Here is a 22,804-nt window from a genome sequence, read left to right as displayed (position 1 = left end):
GCTGCCCTGCTGGGTGGGGGGCTTTGGCACGACCCTTAGCCTTACCCTTTTGCTTCACTTTCCTTCTGTAGAGATGGAACAATAGCCTAGCCTGTCACCTCACTTGGCACACGGCCTCATGGACTGTTCACTCACCAACCTCATTCAAGATCAAGTGACACAGAAGGGGCCAATCAGAACTCTTCCCCTAGCCTGGGTTTTTCCTCAGTCACGTCAGGCCACCTTCATTTTTAGCTCTTTTTTGCATAGTAGCACCAAGGTTTAATTTTTAGTAAGCTCTTCTTTTTGCCCCCAGCCAACAATAACAACAACAACAACAGAAATAATGAATAAAACTTTCTAAAACACATTGGAAAGGCTCATAAGTCCCTGCTCCATCAGCTCCTGACTGCCATGGTGTAAACATTTTCTCTCTCCTCTTCCTAGTGAGAAATGCAGACCCTCCAACACGCAGTTAGCTGCACAAGTTCCTCTCTGAGTCTCACTGCGGGGAGGGGAGGAAGCAGGCACCAGTAATTGTGGTGATGGAGCGCACTGTTAATGGTTCCCCTAAATTAAAGAGGGTGGGAGCGCCCGCTCCTCGATGGCTTGGCGTTTCATTAGTGGGAACAGCACAGCCTCACAAGAAGATGGGACCAATATAGCGGATCAGGGAAATTAATTAGGGTCTGACAATACCCTTAATGGGAATTGGTTATTTCTCCCAAATTTATAAAGAGGCTGTTAGAAGTGCAAAGGAAGAAATAACCCAGCCTTCTCCTCCTCTCCTATTGTGATTATTATTGTGTAGACACTGCTACCGGCTGGGGCCAGGAGCCAGGAAATTTCCTCCCCTCATCCTAGGCTTTGCTTATTATGTTCTTTCTCATTCAGCCAGCAAGCTCTGGTCATTGCCCAGGAAGCTGGGCCACAGATATGCCAGCTGTCTGTCATTAGAACAACTTCTGCATGAGTTTTCTGTAAAATGCATACGAAAGCCTTGGAGTCTGCTTATGAGGGTCAGAATAAGGACCTTTCAGATTGGCCTTTGACATATAGGTAGGAGCTCACTAACTTGGAAAGTAATAAGGGAGATACATTGAGGAAAACCTCGATGGAAAACATTCTTAGTAGTTGACAAAAATGATAACACCTTCTCAAAGAAAGCATATTTGCAAACCGCTAAGCAGTTACTGTGGCTGCCTTGTGGCTGGACAGAGAAGTGGAGAAGGTATAACCAGTAGAGTTGAGCAGAAACTGTCACATAGTTTGCTCGGCTCTATACTTGGGCTCACATTTCATCCTGGGAAAGTGTGTGTTCCCCTTTAGATAGGAGGTTTTGGCTGAGGTTGTGGAATTGCCAAGATTTGGCCGTAAAACATCTGGCTCCAGAGCCTACCACCAAGTTAGCCCTTCTGCCATTTGAGTGTGAGCCTCAGGGTGTTGACTCAGCCCTGAATCTTTACCAGTGAACTCAATCCAGGGGAACACAAGGCTTGAGGCATAGCAAGACATTGTTATTCTTGGGCACTATCTGGACACTCTCTGAGGCCCAGCTTCGAGTTTCCACTGTCACTCATGCCACATTCCCAGAAAGTCTCTCCCTTCTTGGGACTTTATTAGACTTGTACGTCATCTCCCCATCTCCTCACATTAGAGCTGTCTTGAATGAGGGAGCACTTGCTGTCTCCCTGGGTCCCAAGTCTCCTCATGTGACTTGGTGACCCCTTTGAGGCTCAGCTTTCTAAGAAGTGAGCCTCTTACAGCTTACTTGGCTGTGAGTCCTGAGGTAAAAAGTCAGTTCCCAGCATCCATAGCATTTAAAGCCGCTCAGAACTCCCCAAAGTGACAGTAGCAAACACTAGCTGTTTCTGAGTATCCAAGGAGTCGAGGTGGGCTGGCCACTGTTGTTCGTGATTCACGTGTGTTCATGTTCTTAACCCTGTCATCGCCCCCACTTCACAGTTGAGGACACTAGCTTCATGGAGTGGGTACCAGGTTTGCTGGCTTCTTGCCTGGTCATTGTCCCTTAAGGGAGCAGGAACTTCCGTTGTCTGGCTCCCAGAGCCCCACATGGTGCAGGCACAAGTTTGATTTGTTGTTAGCTGCTATATGGTCACCCCAGTTTTCTGAGGTGCCCAAAAGATTGTGGGCAGATAGGACACCAAACCTTTCTTCCTAGTCTTAATTTGAAGTCTCCACTCAGAACTGTTGAGGATCAGAGCACCGGCAAAGTCTTCACCGACAGGTGTAGGGCAGCTGCACTGCAGGTGCATTGATCAGGGGTCAAATCCAAGTCTACGTGGGAGATGAGAATTCAGCAGCTGAGTGGCTCCCTCACAAGCACACTGTAGGGATGAGTCATCACATGTGGACACCTTGGAGTGGTTTCTTGTTGTCACACTGGAAACACAAATGTTGTAGGCTGAAAACAGGCACTGAGGTGGGAGCACACGGCCACCCCTGTGTGAGGAGGCACCTGCACTTGGCTTGGGCAGGCGGATGAGACACTGCCGAGACTCCGAGGGTGAGGCGGGCTTCCTTAGGCAATTCTGTCTGAAAAGGGCTGGAGCAGCTATGATGGGAGAGTGGAGCAGGGATAGGAAGACGGAATTCTCAGATCCCAGGCACTTTGGCAAGGAGCAGAGGCCCTAAATGTCAGGCACGTTTCATTGGAACTAGGCATGTCTGTGGATGATGTGATACTTAGGGGGAGAGGGGACTCAGGATTTGCATGGAGGTTGGGACAGCTGCCATTGATTGAAACTCATGGGGACCCTGTATGAATCAGCGTAGACTGTGCTCTACAGGGTTTTAATGCTGATACTGCACCAGGCCTTTCTGCCTCAACTCCTCAACTTCAGCTATTCAGTTAACAGCCGAGTATGTTAACTTTCTTCCATCTCGAGGGACCTTCTCTATTCACCCCACACTCCCTGCCCCCCACGCAGTGGATCACTTGGCGGGATCCTAGGGGTCTGGCTCATCCCTGATCCTCAGGAACCAGTGAATTGGCAGCCACCCTTACCCTGACCCCCTAGGGTGTCAGCTCAGCATGAAGGCAGATACCCAGCTGTCTGCCATTGTGGGCCTGTGAGGGCTGCAGCCTGCTCCCCAGAAGGATGAGTCACCCCCTGTCATGTGGCTGCTCTGCTGTGGCCACATTTCTACTTCTGCAGTGGGTACTGGCTGTGTGCAGGCCCTGTCCCTGTGCAGGTTGCCTGTGGCACCTCCTCCTCAGGTGTGCACACCTGCCTTTGCATCCTCATGCACACCAGCATGCACAGCTGCCCAGAGCTGGAGTGCAACAGGCAGTGGACTGCCCAGTTTGGGAACGTGGGTTCACCTTGCTTCTCACTGAGTCTGGGGTGGAGGAGGCGAAACAGGAAGGAGCTGTTTTCCGCCCACAGGGCCCACGCCGGAGCCACAGGGCAGTTGGGAGCTTGTTTGTGAGGCCTGTGCAGTGTCCCTGGGTGAGCTGGGGCCGCCCCAGCGCTGAGCTGCTGAAGCAGCAGCTGTCAGCTTCCTGGGCTCCTGCGAGGTGCATCCGGACCCCAGGAACACAGAGGGGTTTTCCTCTCTGAGCCTGGTCAGGCATGTTCTAAAGGGACAGCAGCTTGGATGTCAGCTTGTAGGGTTGCTGGAAACTTGTGAGGCAAGACTAGTGCCAGGGATTTCCTCTTAATGCTTGTTTGCTTGCAAAAGACCCTCTATGAATTTATATGCCCAAATAAATGTAAACAGAGGCCTGAGACCAAGTGAACCCAAATATGCCTGTTGTTATTATATGCCATCAAGTGAACTGCAACTCATAGTGACCCTGTGAACAACAGATCTCAGCTCTGCCCTGTCCTGTGCCATCTTTACCATCCCACATATGCTGGAGCCCTTGGCTGCTGTCACTGTGTCAATCTGTCTTAATAAGGGTCTTCCTCTCTTACACTGACCCTCCACCTTTCCAAGCATGATGCTCTTCTCCAAGGACTGACTCCTAACAACCTGTCCAGAGTGTCTGAGATGAACTTTCACCATCTTTGCCTTCAAGGAGTACCCTGCTTTTACTTTCTCCAATGCAGATCCATTTGTTCTTTTGGCAGTCCAGGGGACATTCAGTACTCTCCTCCAGCACCACAACTCAAAGCCATCGAGTTTCTTCTGTCATCTCTAGTCATTGCCCAGCTTTCAGATGCATAGCAAGTCATGGAGCCACCTCAGGCTCCAGCAGCGGAGGAAGTCTTGTCCAGACTCGCTCGACTGACACTCCAGTAAGCTTGTGCATTGCACTTCAGCCCAGGCACGTTCGTTTGTCCACACAGCCGAGCAAAAGCTCAGGGGGTGATTCTCATCTTGTGTGCTTGGCCCTTGATAATTTTTCTCTCTCGTCTCCTTTGCCCCTGTTGCTGGTTCCATGTCACAGAAACCTCATGTTTCTGACCTGCAGTGTGGAACATCACGAAGTGTGATGGGATTCATTGTCATCATCTTATAGGACTGAGGACACAGGCTCAGGGAATTGCATGGGCACCTAGAGCCTGCGAGTTCAGGCTGAGCTGCCCGGGACCCTGTGCAGTGGGAGGCCAGAAAGCCCCTTTCTGCTTCAAAGGAGGACATTTGACTTTGTAGAACAGGGAGTCCAGCAGTTGCTGCTGGGTCTGGGAAGGCAGTTAGCCTCTAAGAGCAAGGGGGACAGGGCTGACACATCCCTGTTAACCTTTTGCCCACATGGTCCTGCAAGTCGGCCAGGCTCTGGCACCCTGAGAAGTGCTGGGGCAGCACTGGAACACGTGCTCTGCTCTCGGGCAGCTTCTTTGCTGGTGGGTACCATAGTGAAGGGCACAGTCCAATGAGGTAGCATGTAGTAAGAAAGATCTGCAAGTAGTGGGACCAGGGGATCCTTGTGGGATTTGCTATTTTGTCCAGGGAGGTCAGCAGGCCCCTGTAACGGAGCAGCATGTAAAGAGAAAAGGGAAGGAAGCAGGCCTGAGGGAGTTGGGAGGGAGAGGCCATCCTGGGCGGGAAGACCAGGGAGGGTACTGTGAATGTTCAGCGCTCCAGACAAAGCACCTCTGCAGGGAGCTGGGGCTCACTTTGGTGGGAGGGTGCCCCTGGCGTCCTATCACCCTCCAAGACCATGACATTTGGTCTGGGTTCACTGCCACCGGCTCCAGGACCTCCACTCCCAGCCACCCTGGATCCAGCACCTCCACTCCCAGCCACCCTGGCATCAGGAACTCAGCCAGGATCAGAGCAGAGCTGTGCACCACAGCTTTCCAGTGACTGCATTTTCAAAAGTAGATCACAGGCCTGTCTTCCTCGGCATTTCTGGCTTGACAAACCATCACCTTTCTGCTAGCAGGGGGCTTATTTGAGTGGGTGATGATGGAGGACATTGAGGGGCAGCTCCAAAAAACCAAGGCAGGAAGGTGGACTTAGCTCTTGGATAAATAATTCTCAAGTGTGAACTTGGACTTTGACTTGTTAATGCTGGAGCCATCGCAGGTCTGTGGTTCATCAGTGTTTGAGGGGAGATCAGCAGGGTGGTGTGCACACTCTTAGGTGGGAAGCCTGCCCCCTACTCTCTGGCGTCCCTAGTCAGGGCAGCAGTGATAAAAGGTCACCTGCAATCCAAAGGCAACATGAGCTGGCCTGGTGAGGTGGAAGAAGCGGGCAGTGCACGCTTCTGTCCACACCTGCCTGCTCTTCTGGGAAGAAACGAGGAAGTCCTGAGGGCCACACGAATCTGTTGGATCAGACAAGGGAGGGCCGAGGTGGGGCCTGTGGGTCTTCTTATTTCCTCCATGGCCTCTGAGGCCTGTGGATTTAGAGCTCAGAACAGTGATAGAGAATGTGGATGCTTTGGTGGTCACCATGCTAGGCCAGGGACTTTGGCCTGACAGGGATGAGGTGCACATGGGGCTGCTACAGCTTGGTAGTTAGTGGGCCCACATTTCCATCTGCACCATCCTGCCCTGAGAACCCTGCTCTCTGTCTCTGCAGTAATGAGGTATCCCCTTTGTGTCTCCCTGCAGTGATGGGTCATCCCCTCTGTCTCCCTCTGCAGTGATAAGGTGCCCCCTCTGTGTCCCTCTGCAGTGATGGGATGTTCCTTCTGTCTCCCTCTGCAGTGATGGGTCGTTCCCCTATGACTCTGTTCCTTGGCAACAGAACACCAACCAGCCTCCAGGCTCCCTCTCCGTGGTCACTACGGTTTGGGGAGTGACCAATACATCCCAGAGCCAGGTAAGAGCCTGCCCTGCACCACCCCAACCCCTCTAGGCGGGAGGGTCCCTTGATCCCTGGTCTTTGAGTCCCCTCACCATGCCAACACACCTCGCTTTACAGGCTCTGCCTGGTGGAAGGAGGAGCTTTGGAGGCACATCCATTTGCATCCTCATGCGCCCCCCCGCCCCCCAGGCAGCTCCAGCATGGGGCTATTCCCAGCCCACATTGGCTTTGATTTCATAAATGGGCTTCAGGCCAGGCTCCCTTGTCTGTGGTCTGTGCTCCAGGTGGCTGGGTTAGGTCTCACTGAATGCTCTGCCTTCAGCGTGTGATAGAGCTCCGGCCTCTACGTGGCCAGCCTTCCCTTTGTGGTCATTCATTGTCCTCCCTTCCCTCACTCCTTCCCCTTTGCTCTGCTCCTTCCTTTGCCTCGATGTGGGGCTGCCCCAGTGCAGGGACTCCCCCTGCCCAGCCTCCCACACAGAAGACACCACCCACTTGCCACTTCAGGAAAGCTGGGGACTTCCCTGTGGTCTGGGCTTAGTGGTCTCTCAGCCTGAACTGCCCTTGAGCTGGCACAGTGGGTCCCCTTTGTCCTCACGGAGCACCCATGGCTGATACCCCAGCTCTTCCTGCCTGCTGCGGTCCCTGGACACTGACCACCACTTGGATTGGACTTGTGGACCCTCAGCAGTTTTCTGGTGACGTTTCTTCTTCCCTTAGCTGTCACCAGCTTAGGCCTGCATCCCTCTAGTTATGACACAGACACACATCTCTCTCTCCCCACAGTTGTCTTGCTGTACAAACAAACACACATACACACACCCACGTACACACCTCTACCTCTTCTGTCCACATTTCCGGGCTACCATCATGTGGATGTGCACTTTCTCCTCCCACAGGTCCTCGGGAACCCGATGGCCAGTGCCAACAACCCCATGAATCCCGGTGGCAATCCCATGGCGTCGGGCATGACCACCAGCAACCCCGGCCTGAGCTCCCCTCAATTCGCCGGGCAGCAGCAGCAGTTCTCGGCCAAGGCCGGCCCTGCTCAGCCCTACCTCCAGCAGGGCATGTATGGGCGACCCAACTACCCTGGCAGCGGGGGCTTTGGGGCCAGGTGAGCAGGCTGGCCAGGTGTCAGCTCCAGCATCGGCACAGCCGTCCCAAACCCAGCTGCCTCCTTCCTGACTGGGCAGCTGTGGACAGTTCTGCCTCATCTGTCCTCAGTGATGCCCTCAGTCACAGGGTGTGGCCAGGGCCCACTTAGGGTGCTGGCCTATGATGGAGTAACTGCTTCCAGACCTAGTGGCAGAGAAGGGACCTTCCTTACCCCTCAGAAGGACCCTTCCCTGAGCCCTTTTGAGAGCACTAGGCCCGGACAGTAGGGAGCAGCACTGGTTGGGTACAGATTCCCACAGTGACATGATCTCAAAGCCTTACTCTGCCTGTCGTCATGGGCACAGCACTGGCCAAGGCTAGAAGCTCCTGGGTTCATGAAGACAGTAGGAAGGGACAGGAAAGACCCTCCCCCCTCCCCCCAAGGAGGTACAGAACTCAGAAAAATAACCACCCCCCATGGTACAGAAATCAGAGGCGCCCCACCCGTCACAAAGCCCTCCCTGTTCTTCAGTCTGACTGCAGTCCTGCTGAGTAGCTGGGCACAGGCTGCAGAACAGACTGGCTAGGGGCTAAACACAGAGGCTCTGGGATCCAGGTAACTAGAGGCTGCACTGGCTCCACAGCCGCTGCAGGGACCTGGGCACAGTGATCGGGATTCTGAGGCATAGCCCACGTGGCTATGAGGACATGATAAACCTGGCTCTGGGATGCACCCCGCCCAATTCCCAGTGTAGCTCTAGGAGCCCAGCTGGGGAGGTGCTCCCCTAGTGTTGAGAATAGCTGCCTGCTACAGCAGGCCCAGAGTTAGGGTGCCCCACCCCATCTGTGAGCTAGGGTCCCGGCACACCTGGGCACAGCCTGTCCTTTTCCTAGCAAACACAAGAGTAGTGTACCCATCTTTAGATTCAGGGACTGTCTAATGCTTACGTTCTTCTCCTGGCAGCTACCCTGGGGGTCCCAGTGCCCCTGCAGGCATGGGCATCCCACCACACACCAGGCCACCTGCTGACTTCACTCAGCCAGCAGCTGCTGCAGCCGCCGCTGCAGTAGCAGCAGCAGCAGCCACGGCCACAGCCACAGCCACAGCCACGGTGGCAGCCCTGCAGGAGACACAGAACAAGGACATAAACCAGTATGGACCGGTAAGGGTTCCCATCGGCCAGGCCCAGCCTCACCCCCTCATCAGAGTTGGGGTGTTGATGTTTGTGAAGTCGTGCGTGCCAGGGAGGGTGGAGTGTGTGGTCCATTGGGCTTTTCTTGGAAGCACGTGGAAGGGGATGGGTGTGGGGGGTCTGGTGTGGTTGGGTGCTCGTGTTTGTTCCGTGTCTGCATGAGGAAGGAGCATCCACACTGCGTGCGGGGACACTGTTTCCTGAGAAACAGACTTGGCCTCTTAATAGGAGCCTTTCCAGTCTTTTCCCCAGTGGCTGTGAAAGCCAGTCCACCTCTAGTCACCCTCCCAGTCTCTCAGACCCTAGACCTTTTAAAAAGGATGGGACCAGGATGAAGTTAGGCACAGGAAATAGGGAGGGGACAGCAGGACAGGTGGACAGAGGTGGAAGCTGGCCACAAAACTGTAGGATGTTGTGTACCATTGGAGGTACCATCTCACATGGGAGGAAATTACCCATCCTTCTCCCACAGAGCAGTGGGTGGGTTTGAACCACAAGCCTTAGGGCTGGCAGCACAACTCCTTAGCACTAGGCTGCCAAAGCTCCCTAAACTGTAGGATAGGAGGGTGTATCTCCACTGGCCACAACCAAGGGTTGGCTCAGAATTCTCAGAAAAAGGCTACAGCCTCACATCTTCCTCTCCTTCATCCTCCTTACCCCTGTACATTTCCCCTCTCCCTGCCTGCCTACTGGAAATGCTGCCTGTGCGTCAGTGACCCCCCATCCCACCCCCCACCCTCCACAGCAGTCCCCAGCCAGGCTCCAGCTTCCCGTATGGCCTGCAGAGGACAGCAGTGAGCCCGCGCAGCCCAGAGCTCCCACCACCCCAGTCCTCCCACAGCCCCATCTTCCCTCCCTGCACTTTCAATGCATGTGGCATTTTATTCTTTTTTTTTTTTTCTTCTCCCGTTGAAGGTGTGTTCCTCTTTCCAGATGGGTCCCACCCAGGCGTATAACAGCCAATTCATGAACCAGCCCGGGCCACGGGGGCCTGCCTCCATGGGGGGCAGCATGAACCCTGCCAGCATGGCAGCTGGCATGGCGCCCTCAGGAATGAGTGGTCCTCCCATGGGCATGAACCAGCCCCGGCCACCTGGCATCAGCCCCTTTGGCACACATGGGCAACGGATGCCCCAGCAGACCTACCCAGGCCCCCGGCCACAGTCCCTTCCCATCCAGAGCATAAAGAGGCCATACCCAGGAGAGGTGAGTGGGGAGCAGCAGAGCCAAGAGGGGGAATATGTGGGTCTTGGTGGTGTAAGTTTTGGGATAGTGCCCTGGAAAGGGTATGGACTGATCTTTGGAAGATCTAGGCCTGCCACTGAGTCACCTTGAGCTCATCACCTCGCTGAATCTGTTTCCTTCTTGGAAAAATGGCTGTGACAATCTGACCCAGCCTCCAGGGAGGGCTATGTGAGGGGCTTAACTGAGGGGTGTGTGCAGGACTTCACCCAGGGCTCGGAGTAGACGGGCACTTAACGAACAGTGCTGTCAGCCCCCAGCTCATGACAGCCCACCACAGCACAAACCATGGAAGGGCCGTCCAGTCCTGCACCATCCTAGGGCCAACCAGGGGAGGTTCTCAGTGTCTGGCTTTTGGAAGCAGACTACCAGGTCTTTCCTCAGAGTCCATCTTGGTCTGACAGCTCCACCAAAGCCCATTCCCCATCCTAGCAGTGTCAGCCCTCTGACAATTGGGTGAGTGCTGCATACGAGGTGTGCTGGCCAGATTGAACCCTGGCCTCCTACATGGAAAGCGGGTATTTACCACTGAACTAACTGCCAGTGCCGCGCCAGCAGGGAGCGGACACCACGGGGTTTCTTCTTTTAGTTCAGACACTACCTGGGTGACTTCGGGTAAAGAACTGAACCTCCAAGGATCACTAACCCTCTCACCCACGTGTAATGCCCAGGCTTCCACACTTCTAAAAGTGGCAGAGTAAGTGAAGCCCATTGGGGGTGTGGGGAGCCTGTTAAGGGCTGTAACTGGAAGGCAGACCACATGTTCTAGGCTTTGTGTGCATTGGCATCGTTTTGTCAGGAGAGCGTCTCCCAGTTGGCTGCCCGGGACGCTAAGGAAGATTTATGGCAGTAAGCTGCACACTTCCTGTCTGCCAAGGTCTATGACTTTCGCAGAAAAGGAGATTTAAGCAGGAACCTGCAAGGGAGTTCTGCCGAGGGGAGGGCACAGTGTCAGGAATAAGCCTCGAGCTGCTGGAAGGGGACTTCCTGGAGCAGGTGTCACAGGCCTTCAGCAACATTTACAAAACAAATTGGCAGCCATGGGGGTGTCTGTGTAACAACTTGGTTGACCGTCAGGAGACATTTTTAAAAGCCAGGTGCTGTGGAATTGGCTGAACTTCCTGGTGACCTCACATGTCAGAATGGCCCGTTTCCCTAACCTGGATGACCAGGCCTTGCTTCTGAGGCATCTGTGGGTGAACCTCATTAGCAGGCAGGCCCATTAACAGTTTCCACCAGAGGGACTGTGCAGTCCACACGGACCCAGTGCTCACTCCTCACCACGCCTGCCTTCCCTCACTGTTTCCTGCACATTGTCTCCCTCCCTTCTTATCTTAGAGTTGACCGTATTCTTCAGGCTTTAGCTTGAAGATCTGTGACTGACCTCTGTGTCCTTACTAGCATGGCCTGGCAGGTGGCTTGGCGATTTAGGAGTGCAGGGGGAGCAAGAGGCTGGCGTCGGGCCCCGAGCCACTGGCTCCATTGGCAGCAGTTCACCAGGGGGCTGGAGGAGGAGGCGCTGACCTCTCGGGCTCAGCCTCCTCCCCAGGGTCTGGCCACCACGCGGGTTCTGGCACTCCCCTCAGCCCCCTGTGTGTTTAGATTCTCAGCATCACCCCCGCTGGTCAGCCCAAGATGCAGTGCAAGCACAGTGTCAGGGTGGCCATCAGCAAAGGGGCCACGTGGGGACAGGCCGCAGCAGAATTCCCGGTCATTCACCTGACGTGAACCCAGCACCAGTGCTTGGTGACTTGGGTCCAGCTCCTTTCAACTAGAGCAGGACATGTAAAAGACTCTCGACATCTTTAGAGTTTATCACTGATAAAATGCTACTGCCTCCAGCCTACAGAATGCCTGGTGCCAGACAGAGCCCCAGTGTCGTGTCCCCCCCCCCCCCAATACAGGGTCTCTTGTCCCTTCACCACCAGACCTTTCTATGGTATGGCCTCTTGTCCATGCCCACAACTGACCACCACACGTGGTGTGCTCTGTCAGCTTGGCATGTGGGACAGGACCTCTCCCCAGAATGGAGGAGTAGCAGGGTGGGAAGCTTCTCCTATTGGCTGCATCCACTTCACTTGTCGCAGCTGGTGTGGACCTTTGTGCACGCAGTTCTGCCCCAGGTGCTGAGCACTGAGCCTTGGGAGGCTGCTTCCTGTAGCAGGAGGCACTAAGGTGCCTGGAACCTGCAATAGGCCCCACAAGGCATAGCTGTAGGTCAGCGGTGGCCCCAAATACAGGCACTGGGCAGAAAGAGGTATCCTGGGTTGTGTGAGCAAGAAGAGGCTTTGGCATTTCTCACCGCAGCCCTTGCAATCTGCAGATAAGGAAGGGCGTCTGTAGATGGGCAGAGCAGTTAACGAAGGGTGTTGCTGGCTGTAGGGTCGGCAGCTCAGCTCATTGGTGTTGATGACCTGTCCCCTCCTTGTCTCTTTCTCTGCAGCCCAACTATGGAAACCAGCAGTATGGACCAAACAGCCAGTTCCCCGCCCAGCCAGGCCAGTACCCCACCCCCAACCCACCACGGCCGCTCACCTCTCCCAACTACCCTGGACAAAGGATGCCGAGCCAGCCAAGCAGCGGGCAATACCCACCCCCTACGGTCAACATGGGGCAGTATTACAAGGTTAGCCCTACCTCAAGGGTGTCCATGCCACCCCAAGCCAAGCCTCCACCTTTGAGCCCCAGCCACAGCCCTTCCATGTCATTCTGACCCTTGTGTGTTCCCAGGATGATACTGGGGTGGCCGGGGATTCTGGATGAGTCCCTGTGTGTTCAGAGGTCGTGTGCTGGCTTCCTAGGGCGGCCGTAGCAAGTGCTAGACATCCAGCAGCTGAAAGCAGCCAGCTTAATCTGTCACGGTTCTAGAGGCCGGAATCAAGGTGCTAGCATGTTGTGCAGTCTGAAGACCAGGCAGGAGTCCTCCTCTGCTCTTTATAGCTTCTGCTAGTGGTGGTAGACCCACCTCCATCATCACACGGTGTTCTTGTCTTCTGAGGATACCACCTTTGGGATTTAGGGCCCTTTCTCATCTCACATGACCACTTCTTGATGACATCTGCAAAGACCCTTCCAGACAAAGTCCTTTTTACATGTATCAGGGATTAGAACCTTAGCATAACTTTTGGGGGGCACAGTTCAACCCATCTGGAGCACTGGTGACCTAGTGGTAAGGAGTTGTACTGCCACCAGACAGAAGGTTCGAGTCCACCAGCTGCTGTGCTGGAGAAAGATGGGCAGTGTCCGTCCATGCCATTTACAGCCTCTGAAAACTTGCTGGAGAGTCAGCTATAGTCTGGTTCTGACTCAATAGCAATGAGAGTTTGGGATCTTTTTCAGCCCACTGCACTGTTCTGTAGTGGCCGCGAATGGCCACCTGGCTGTGCATGGAGCCCATCCTCTATGAGATGGAAGTAAATTCTCCTTCCCTTTACTGTTACTTAAGGTTTACAAGATATATTCTTAGAAGCCCACATCCTGAGTATGTGAAACTTTGACTCTCTCCATGCACCCCTGTGAGCACTGACATCTTACAGTTATTCCCATAGTTAGTATATAGCATATTCCTCTGTTACTCCCATACTTTGTGATTTTGAGTCATACATGTTATTGCTCAGGGCCCTCTGCGCCTCACCACCCTAGCCTGACCCAGCCCCGATGGCCCTGTTTGCATCTTTCCCTTTCCAGTGTCTTGGACACTGAGTTGGCTCTCACATGTAAAATAATGAAACCTCTTGGGGAGTTGGTTTGAACTCACAGGGACCTCATGAATTTCAGCAGAATGGTGCTCTCATGTTGTTCTGATTTGGAAGAAGTAGGTTGCCAGACCTTTATTCCAAAGTGCCTTGAATTGGACTCAAACCTTCAACCTTTGCTTAACAACTGAATGTGTTAGGTATTTGCGCCATATGTCAAATTCTGATTCAGTCATTACTGTCAAGTTGGAACCAATGCTTGACTGAGCAACCAGTGATTTTTCGGAGGCTGTAAATCACATGGAAGATTACCCATCTTTTCCTCTCGTTGCTGCTGGTTGATTTGAACCACTGGAGCAGTGTTTGGTTAGGTTATCAACTCAGCTCCCTACGGACCAGGCCACCAGAGCTCACAGAGGTGGTTGTTGTTATGTGTCATCCAGTTGGAACCATCTCATAGCTGGCGATTTTCACGGACAGTAAGTCATCCAGGAGCTGCTTGCCTGTCTTTCTCCTATAGAGCAGTTGGTGGATTTGAACCATGTACCTTGACTTGGCAGCATGATTCCTTACCATCATGCCACCAGAGCTCCCTTGCAGGTTAATAGGAGTCCTTAAACAGAAGGGCAAGGAGCTCTGATTGTACTGTGGCTACAATGTTTGTCTGCTAGCCAAAAGGTTGTAATTTCTGAGCCACCCACTGCTCTGTGTTCCCATAGAAGTTAACAACTGTGGAAACCCTGTGGGCCAGTTCCACTCTGTCCTGTAGAGTTGTAATGAATCATAATCAACTCAGTGACAGTGGATTTACTTGGGATTATAAACAAAAACACATCAACAAGCTTTACATTGATCACTTGATCTAAGCATGACAAGAGGCTCTGAGGAACTCAGCCCTGCTGAATTTCCCTAGGAGAGTGGCTCAGTCTGACCAGGGATGAAGTCATAGGGCAGAACTACCTAAAATACATTCTCAGAGTGAAGGCGGCTCTGGAAACCACTTAAATTTATTTGCTGAAGCACCGTACCAGCTTACAGACAGTCACTGTGTGGGTTGGTGTATTTTTTTGCTACAACTTCACTCTGGAAGCTTCTATTTTTGTAAGCCCTTTTACTGAAATAATGCCTATGGACACAGAGAAACTAAACTAGACAAAACAATTCCCTTGGATGACCTGCTCGACCCCCACCCCACTCCAGACAAGCCTCTTGCCCCCTGGGACCCTGGCAAATTTGTAAATGAAGAATGAGAACAGGTTTCTGATCGTTTCTCTGCTCATAAAGTTGTTTATTTCCTTTTAATAGCCGGAACAGTTTAATGGACAAAATAACGCCTTCTCGGGAAGCAGCTACAGTAACTACAGCCAGGGGAACGTCAATAGGGTATGTGCATACTTGAGTTTATGAAATTACAACCCATACACAGTTGTTAAACCTAGAGGGTCTTCGTTCCTGCCATGGTCTATCTGGATATTAATTGGAGTCCCTCTCTGGTCACTTGCTCTGGATAGTTTATGGGGTAACAAGTATGGACCCAGCTGGTCGCAAAAGAGTACCGAGAGCTGAAAGAAGTTGGGGGGTGGGGGTGCTCTTTTGGGGACCCAGTGTTCCCATTGTATCGTGAACCCTGACTCATCAGAGGACCCCATGGCATAGAGCCTGGGGCAGAAGGGAGGTGTAGCTTAGAATTTTAGAGTTGGAAGCCAGCTTGGCGGGCAGCAGGAGACCTGGCCTTGATCCTAGCTCACCTCTTCTCCGAGGGTATGTTAGACAAGCCCCTCAGGGCCCTGCACCTCAGTGTAGCTATCTGTCAAATAGGCTGGGGGCTCTGGGCTTGCCTGACATGGGGTAAAGATTCATGGACCCTTCCCAGACCCAGTTTTGTTCCAGAAATGACAGAGGCCTGGATGCTGATGTGGCACGGGGGGTGTGGAGGGTGAATATTCACAACCACAGCCTCTCCCTCCCTGTGACCTTATAATCTCTGAATGGTCTCTGTTTTCTTCCAGCCTCCAAGGCCAGTTCCTGTGGCAAATTATCCCCACTCACCTGTTCCAGGGAACCCTACACCCCCCATGACCCCAGGGAGCAGTATCCCCCCATACCTGTCCCCCAGTCAAGACGTTAAGCCTCCGTTCCCACCTGACATCAAGCCAAATATGAGTGCTCTGCCTCCCCCCCCAGGTGAGTGTCCTGTCCTTCTCTCCAGTGTCCTCCTCAGCAGGTTGCTGTCAGGCTGTTGTGGACAACACAGAGCTAACCCTATGGGCCAGGAGCAGGGAGCTTAGAAATGGGCTTCCCTGGAGGGCTGAGGAGAGGGCAGGAAGGCTGCTCAGTAGAGGTCCTGGTGACAAGGGAGAGTGCAGTTTTCTCGGGACGGGGCTACCCGCAGCTCTGGCCCTGTCTGTCCCACTTGGTGCCAGAGCTGAGGTGAGGGGCAGCTGACTCTGAGATTCTTCACCTGAATCAGGGGCCTCAGGTCCAGCCCAGGCCCCATTCCAGGATGGCTGCTTTGGTTAGACTGGAAGCTAGCTCACCTATGCCAGTGTCCCAAAGTGGTCCTGGGGCTCGACCTTGGGTTGGGGGTTGGGATTGCCCCCCAGAGCTTTCAGAGCAGATGAATTGTGGAAGGAAAACCAAGGAGGCCGAGCCCCTGAGTGAGACCGGACACCGGAGTGAACGCAGAGTCCTGGGGTCCCCTTAGCATGCATCTCTGTATGTCTCAGAGTGGGCAGCTCTAGCGTACAGGTAGTCATGTACGGGGGTGCCCCATAGTCAGGCCGTGTGGCTCACGTCTCCTACCCTGCAGCCAACCACAATGACGAGCTGCGCCTCACCTTCCCCGTGCGGGACGGTGTGGTGTTGGAGCCCTTCCGCCTAGAGCACAACCTGGCCGTCAGCAACCACGTCTTTCACCTGCGGCCCACCGTCCACCAGACGCTGATGTGGAGGTGAGTGTGAGGGTGGGCCCAGAGATTTCCTGCCCCCTCCATCTGTGCAGCAGCCTTGCCTGGACAGGGCCAAGGATATCAGGGGACGTGCAGGTGTAGTGGGCGGAGACAGACATCCACAGCTCATGGTCCAAGGGCAGGGAAGTCGCTGCCCCTGTTAGGAAATGTGTCCCAGGAGAAATAATGGGTTACATTCAGAATTAGAAACCAAAAAAGGAGGGTATTCAACAGAGGCCTAGGGCTCACGCAGGCAGCGCAGCCAAAACTTCTGAAGTGGCCTGTTCTTCCCAGAGGGAGCTCTGTGGCTGCATCTTTCAGTCGTGCTTCTAACCCTAAGGCGATCCCTCCCCAGCAGTTCAAGCCCACCAGCAGCTCTGTAGGAGGGAGCTGGGCAGTCTCCTTCTACACCTTGGAAATCAGCTCTAAGTTATTTTCGACTGGATGGCAGTGAGAGTGAGTGTCCTGGCCGAAGCCGGGAATGCAGAGATGTGAGACTAGAGCTTGGCACGGGGCTGGGGCATGAGTCTGCAGCTTGGGTGTTGCCCACCGGGGGCCTTTTGGAGTCCAGGGTTCTAGACAGGGTCTTTGTTGCGCTGACCCATGGTCAACCCTTTCCATACCAGATCTTTGATAGTGTGAGTAGGTCATTCTCTCCCTGTTGATGGATGAGGAAACTGAGGCCAGAGATGTTGAGTCTGTATGAGTTCTCACAGCCAGCAAGGGCTAGATCCTGGATCCTGGCTCTGTCCACTAGGTGCCACCTCTGCGGGCAGGACTCCCCTGTCCCATTGGGCCTGGGGGCATCTTGAAAACAAGTGATGGGCCCTGGCCTATCACATACACGTGAACACACTTCCATACTCAGTGACCGTTGCTGGGCCTCACTGAGCAGGCTGCTGAAGGCAGAGACATGGCATGGGGTTGGAATACTGATAAGACGGTGAAGAGACCCCCCTAGTATTTAGGTGATGGGGGCTTTGCTTACTAAGATCATGTTACGAGCCTTGTCTCCCCCTGGCTTTGACCCCCAAATCCCCCTGGTTCCATGTGATACAACTGCTGGCTTTGTGCTGATCTTCCAGTGTTTATCCAGACTGACCTCCGGCCCCAGGCAGGCCTTAACACTTCCCCATGTCAGCCACACTCTGCCTACCCACACCCAGCACCTGGCTAGACCTCTTCTTGCTTCCCACTCCCTGGGTAGGCTCCTGCTGGCCAGCACCAGCCAGGGCACAGAGTCCCATCTGGGGCTGCTGTTACCATCATGTCAGCTCGGATTGTGGTGACCCAGGTGTGCCTGTACATACCTGTGGGGTTTTTAGGATTGAACCTTTGGGGAGCAGGTCGCCAAGTTTGCTTTCTGAGGGTCTCTGTGTGCCTGTCAATCACCAGCCTTCAGCTGGTTATGGAGTGCTTGATGATTTGCACCACACAGGGTCTCTTGTGTGTTCTGTGGTAGTCTTTCTAAGAAGAGAATGGGGTGTGGCTTTGACCCACCTCCTCTTTCAGTCTCTATTCCAAATCAGTGAGGTCAGCCCCAGAAAGGGCTCCCCAGAGCAGCTTGGCAAGTACACTGCAGGGTCAGATGCCGCTCCCTGACACGAAGCCCCCTCCTCCGCTGGCCACCGTTAAGTGGAGGGTGTGTTGAGGATCATAAGGACGTGGGTGATGTGGTCATTTGAGAGAGAGTCCTCCGGCAGGGTGGCTGCAAACTGACCTGGGTTAATAAGCAGAATTCGACAGGAGCCAACCACAGAGATGAGAGGGAGTGGGGAATACAGTACCCCAGTGCATTTGCCTGTACACCAGCTCTCCTGGCAGACCCCCTCCTCGTGTTGCCCAGGCTGGACCAGGACCCTGGAGTCTCAGCTCCCAGTGGTGCTCAACTTTCCTGAGTTGAGCTGTTCACCTCCTGCCCCTGGCCACTCTTATCTGACCACTTTTCCCCATGGCTGCCATAGGCCTGGCACACTCTAGGCCTCCCTGCTCTGCAGAACCATCTCAGAACAGGTGCCTGAGAAGTGCTGTGCCCTCCACATGCTCATGTCCTCCATGAAATGCTCAGGCCAGAAACAGCCCTGGCCTGGCCACTTCCCCCAAGCATCAGGGACCAGCCACTGAAATTGGCATCCTCACTCCACTGTTTATGTACTGGTAGTTCAGTGGTCAGAGCCTGGAGCTTGGACTCCACCAGCTGCTCCATGGGAAAAGAGGAGACAGTCAGCTTCTGTAAGGAGTGGTGGTGGTGTTGGAACCAACCCATAGCTGACCCTCTAGCGGGTTTTCAGAGGAGAGGGAGGAGGCTGCCCATCTTTCTCCTGTGGAACAGCTGGTGGATGTGAACAGCTTGCCCTCAGTTTGGCAGCGCAGCTCCTCAGCACTAGGCTTGAGCTAGCACTTAGCATGGAGCTCCTTCCATAAGGATAACAGTCTCAGAAACCCTCGGCCGCTTCTGCTCCATCCTCTAGGCACTGCGTTACAGCCGACAGCGGCGGGTCGACTTTGGTTTGGTCTCCGTCCTCAGCAGACAAGGGTCAAAAAGATCTGAGAGAGGCTGGTCTCCTTTTCCTCTGTCGCCCCTAAAGGAGGGGTCAGGAGAACTCATAGCCTGAGCTGGGGCCTTTGTCTAGAGTGGATGATAGGAGGGAATTTGGAACAGGCATTTGAGCTGTTAGGTTGCATGTTGATGAGATAGGGGAAGGACAGTGGGGGTAAGAGAGACCTAGGGGAGCAGCCTTGGATAGGATGAGAGTCCTGAGGGGCCGGGGAGGTTGTGTGAGTTCAGAGGTGTGTGACCTGGCTGGAATGGTCAGACTGCCTGGAGAGGCACAGGGCAGCCCTTTCAGAGTCCACCCAGCCTCGTTTGCCCCCTGCAGGTCTGACTTGGAACTGCAGTTCAAGTGCTACCACCACGAGGACCGGCAGATGAACACCAACTGGCCGGCCTCAGTGCAGGTCAGCGTGAACGCCACCCCCCTGACCATCGAGCGTGGCGACAACAAGACGTCCCACAAGCCCCTGCACCTCAAGCACGTGTGCCAGCCAGGCCGGAACACCATACAGATCACCGTCACAGCCTGCTGTTGTGTGAGTGTGGTGGCGGGGAGGGGCCACAGGCACCCAGGCCCTCTTCTCTCACTTCTGTCCTGAGTGTCCCCTTCTCCCATGGTGCCAGGTAGCCTTTCAGAAACAGCACTCACTGCAACTAGCATGCTAGGGCCAGTGGAAGAAAAGGCAGACTCCAGGCAGAGGGTGTTCATGCCCCCCTCAGGGTATAGGGGTCAGGCTTCACCTTTCTTTTCCCTTTCTGTGCTGCATCCTCCCTCTGTTCCCCTTTCTTCCCACATCCCCCCTTTCTTCTCCTTGCTCTATTACATGGACACCTCCTTGTGCCCCGTCTATCCCTGGGGGGGGAGGGGGTGGGCTCTGTGTGTCCTTCAAAGCTCTTATTGCTCAAGAAATAAATGCACTGCCTCCTTCTAGGACTGCTCAGTCCCCCACGTCTGCATTACCTTTCCCTCCCTTCAGAAGCCCTGTCCCTTCAGGGCCTTTGCAGGGATCTGGGATCTGCCTTCTGTCTGTTCCCCGGAGATCAGGGCCTAGCTTGCTCTGGGATCTCAGAAGGATGTAAACTGTGCATCACAAGAGTAGTGGACTGTGCACCCCAGCTGCACTCTGGAAACACAGAAGAGATAAACTCTGATCCCCATACATGAGCAGAGTGTGCCACAGCTGCCCTGACAGAGTAGTGACAGCCAGGATTGTATGTGGGGTTGTGCAGCTGTTAGAATGGGGCACGTTGAAAGAGGAGGTGGGACCTTCCTCTAGCAGTAAGGTCATGCAGAGGACGCATGATGGGCGCAGTGTTAGACAGTGAGTTGGGCTCCAGTCCTGATACTGTATGTCCTTAGCCCCACTTGTGGGTGATTCAAGTCCTTGACCCTGAGGCAGGAGTCCTAGGGTGGTGACCCCAGGCTGGGTTCTCAGGTCACATAGTGCATCCTGGGCCTCTCCCGGCCCCAGGGTTTGCTCTGAGTGGCCTGTCTGTGGGAGTGGGAGCCTTTATCCTGCCTTGCCTCTGGGGCTCACAGTATGAGTGACCACCCTGTCTCTCGCAGTCTCACCTGTTCGTGCTGCAGCTGGTCCACCGGCCCTCCGTGCGCTCCGTGCTGCAGGGCCTCCTCAAGAAGCGTCTCCTGCCCGCCGAGCACTGTATCACAAAGAGTGAGTTGGGACGAGTACAGTCCAGACCACCAGGGTGCGGAGAGGGGGGCCCAGATGTGCTTACACTCACATAAGACCAGCCTCCAGCTCCAGACCAGTCACTGCTGGTCCCGAGTGTCCACCCCTCCTCCCAAAGGGGCTATGGTGATAGATGAGGAAGGCATGGCAGATCCTGGGCACCTGGCAGGGAGTCCGTGACCTCACCATGGGGGACTGGCTGCCAGGCTCAGCTGCCAGGACAGGCATCTGAGCAACAGCAGCACAGATAGATGTGAGACAGATGGCAACAAACTAAGCGGAGGCCAAAGCAGGAGAAGAGGAGATGACCACTAGACTAGACTTTGAAATGGGAGGATTTGGAGAATGAAGATCTGCAGCAGGAAGGTCGCCCAAAGAGTGGATTCCAGACTGGTCTCCCACCTCCACACATCGTGCTTCCCCCTGGAACTGGGGATATGGGTAGTCGAGCCTGCTTCTTTGACTTGGAAGACAGGCCAGGTGATGCCTTCTTCCCTAGAAAACATGCAGGGGTGATCCAGGCTGCCCCTTCTGCCTTTGGTTTTGCTGCTCACATTACTTCCTTGAGCCCTAGAATTCAAGAGGTTGTTTGCTTCCATTTCCACACTTTAAGAATTGAGTGTAAAGCCTGAAGGGCCCTCTGCATTGACCTGGGAATCAGGGAGAGGTGTTGGGCTGTGTTCTGCATGTTCTGTACACAGTCCCTAGGCCCTGGTGAAGGCTGGAACTGAGCTGCAGAAATGGGGCCTGACACAGTCCCCCTTCCAAACTGCCTCTAGAGTGAGGCTGCTAGGAGACCTGTACCCTGCCTCAGAGCTCAGTCTGGGCCAGGCAGGGACTGCTGCTATCTCCTGTAGGGGTGGGAGACCCCTCTCCATCCCTGCCCGCCTCATCCTCTCTGCCTCCCTCCTCCAGTCAAGCGGAATTTCAGCAGCGTGGCTGCCTCATCAGGCAACACAACCCTCAACGGGGAGGATGGTGTGGAGCAGACAGCTATCAAGGTGTCTCTGAAGTGCCCCATCACGTTCCGGCGCATCCAGCTGCCTGCCCGAGGCCACGACTGCAAGCATGTCCAGGTGAGACATCCAGGGATCAGTGCAAGGCCATTAGGCACCATAGGGTCAGTGCCGGGTCCTCTTGCTTTCTCGCACACCTCAGCCTCTCCTTAATGCTTTGAGCATCTTCTCTGATGCTCAGGGCTGGGCTCCATGGGACTCCGAAGGAGTTTAGATCATCCTTGGCCTGGCAGGAGCCAGGTGCCTACTGGAAGCCAGCACGTGTGGCCAGGACAAGTCACAGGATACGGGGGTGGCATGGGGCATCTGGCTTTCTGCCTGTGCAGGAGCTTGTGAGGTGGTGACTGAATGGTCTGCAGTGCTTCCATGCAGCCCTGTGCAGATGAGAGGTGGAGGTAGATGTGGGGTGAGACAGATGAGAGCTGGGGGCTAGGGGAAGATGGCATTTGACCCAGGCTCAGAGATGCTTTCTTCAGAAGAGGGGTGAACAGCCCTCCCTCTGTGTAGACCCCAGTGGAAGAGGCAGAGTTCTGGACCTCTGCATTCTGGGCAGGGGAGGCATCTGGGTCCAGGCCAAGCCCCTTTAATTGGGGTATCACCTGGTTACAAGGATCCTTCTAGACTGAAGCTGTCACCCATTGCCCCATTCACACATTGCAGGTTCTTAAGGGCTTGTAATAGCCAGGCAGGGTTCTCCCTTCCTGTGGGGCGGTGGGTTCACCTTATACTTTCTGTCACAAATGTATCAGCTTAATGGGGTTTGTTCCCGGCTGAGCTGAGGGGGTGACATGAGGTCATGCTGCCCTGACCCCTGGAGCAGTTGCCCCAAGGAGGAGCTGCATCGGGACAGGAACAGGGGAGAGTCTCTGCACCTCCATGGGGTCCTGGGGTGTCCTGGCCCTCTCTGGGGTCGTGGCCTCATTTTTCTCTCTCCCTGATCTCACAGTGCTTTGATCTGGAGTCATACTTACAGCTGAATTGTGAGAGAGGGACCTGGAGATGTCCTGTGTGCAAGTGAGTAACAGTCCCCATGTAACAGCAGGGGTTGGGGGGCATCCAGCCCCCATCACCTTCCCCCAGATTGAAAGAGACTCCAGAACATAGCAGGGAGCTAGGGGGTGGCATTCTGCATGGACCCTCTGGCATCCAGCATCCCATCCTTC

The 22,804-nt window shown here is 54.4% G+C and overlaps 1 protein-coding gene across 1 annotated transcript in view; it reads left to right on the top strand.

Annotated features, from left to right (window-relative positions):
* The window catches only part of ZMIZ1 (zinc finger, MIZ-type containing 1), a 118,727-nt gene that overhangs the window by 88,625 nt on the left and 7,298 nt on the right, over positions 1-22,804 (top strand). The window contains exons 5-16 of the mRNA XM_006887471.1: positions 6,105-6,219; positions 7,104-7,321; positions 8,267-8,465; positions 9,429-9,701; positions 12,181-12,363; positions 14,738-14,815; positions 15,442-15,616; positions 16,242-16,383; positions 19,260-19,470; positions 20,502-20,607; positions 21,541-21,701; positions 22,588-22,655. Coding sequence (XP_006887533.1) covers positions 6,105-6,219; positions 7,104-7,321; positions 8,267-8,465; positions 9,429-9,701; positions 12,181-12,363; positions 14,738-14,815; positions 15,442-15,616; positions 16,242-16,383; positions 19,260-19,470; positions 20,502-20,607; positions 21,541-21,701; positions 22,588-22,655 — 1,929 coding nt within the window. The remainder of the gene's footprint in view (positions 1-6,104; positions 6,220-7,103; positions 7,322-8,266; positions 8,466-9,428; positions 9,702-12,180; positions 12,364-14,737; positions 14,816-15,441; positions 15,617-16,241; positions 16,384-19,259; positions 19,471-20,501; positions 20,608-21,540; positions 21,702-22,587; positions 22,656-22,804) is intronic.

This window comes from Elephantulus edwardii, unplaced genomic scaffold, assembly GCF_000299155.1.
Source record: "Elephantulus edwardii isolate Elephantulus edwardi_28Jun2011 unplaced genomic scaffold, EleEdw1.0 scaffold00058, whole genome shotgun sequence".
In the NCBI taxonomy this organism is placed as follows: domain Eukaryota; kingdom Metazoa; phylum Chordata; class Mammalia; order Macroscelidea; family Macroscelididae; genus Elephantulus; species Elephantulus edwardii.
The sequence above is the reverse complement of the archived record's forward strand: the minus strand, read 5'-3'. Positions and strand labels throughout refer to the sequence as shown.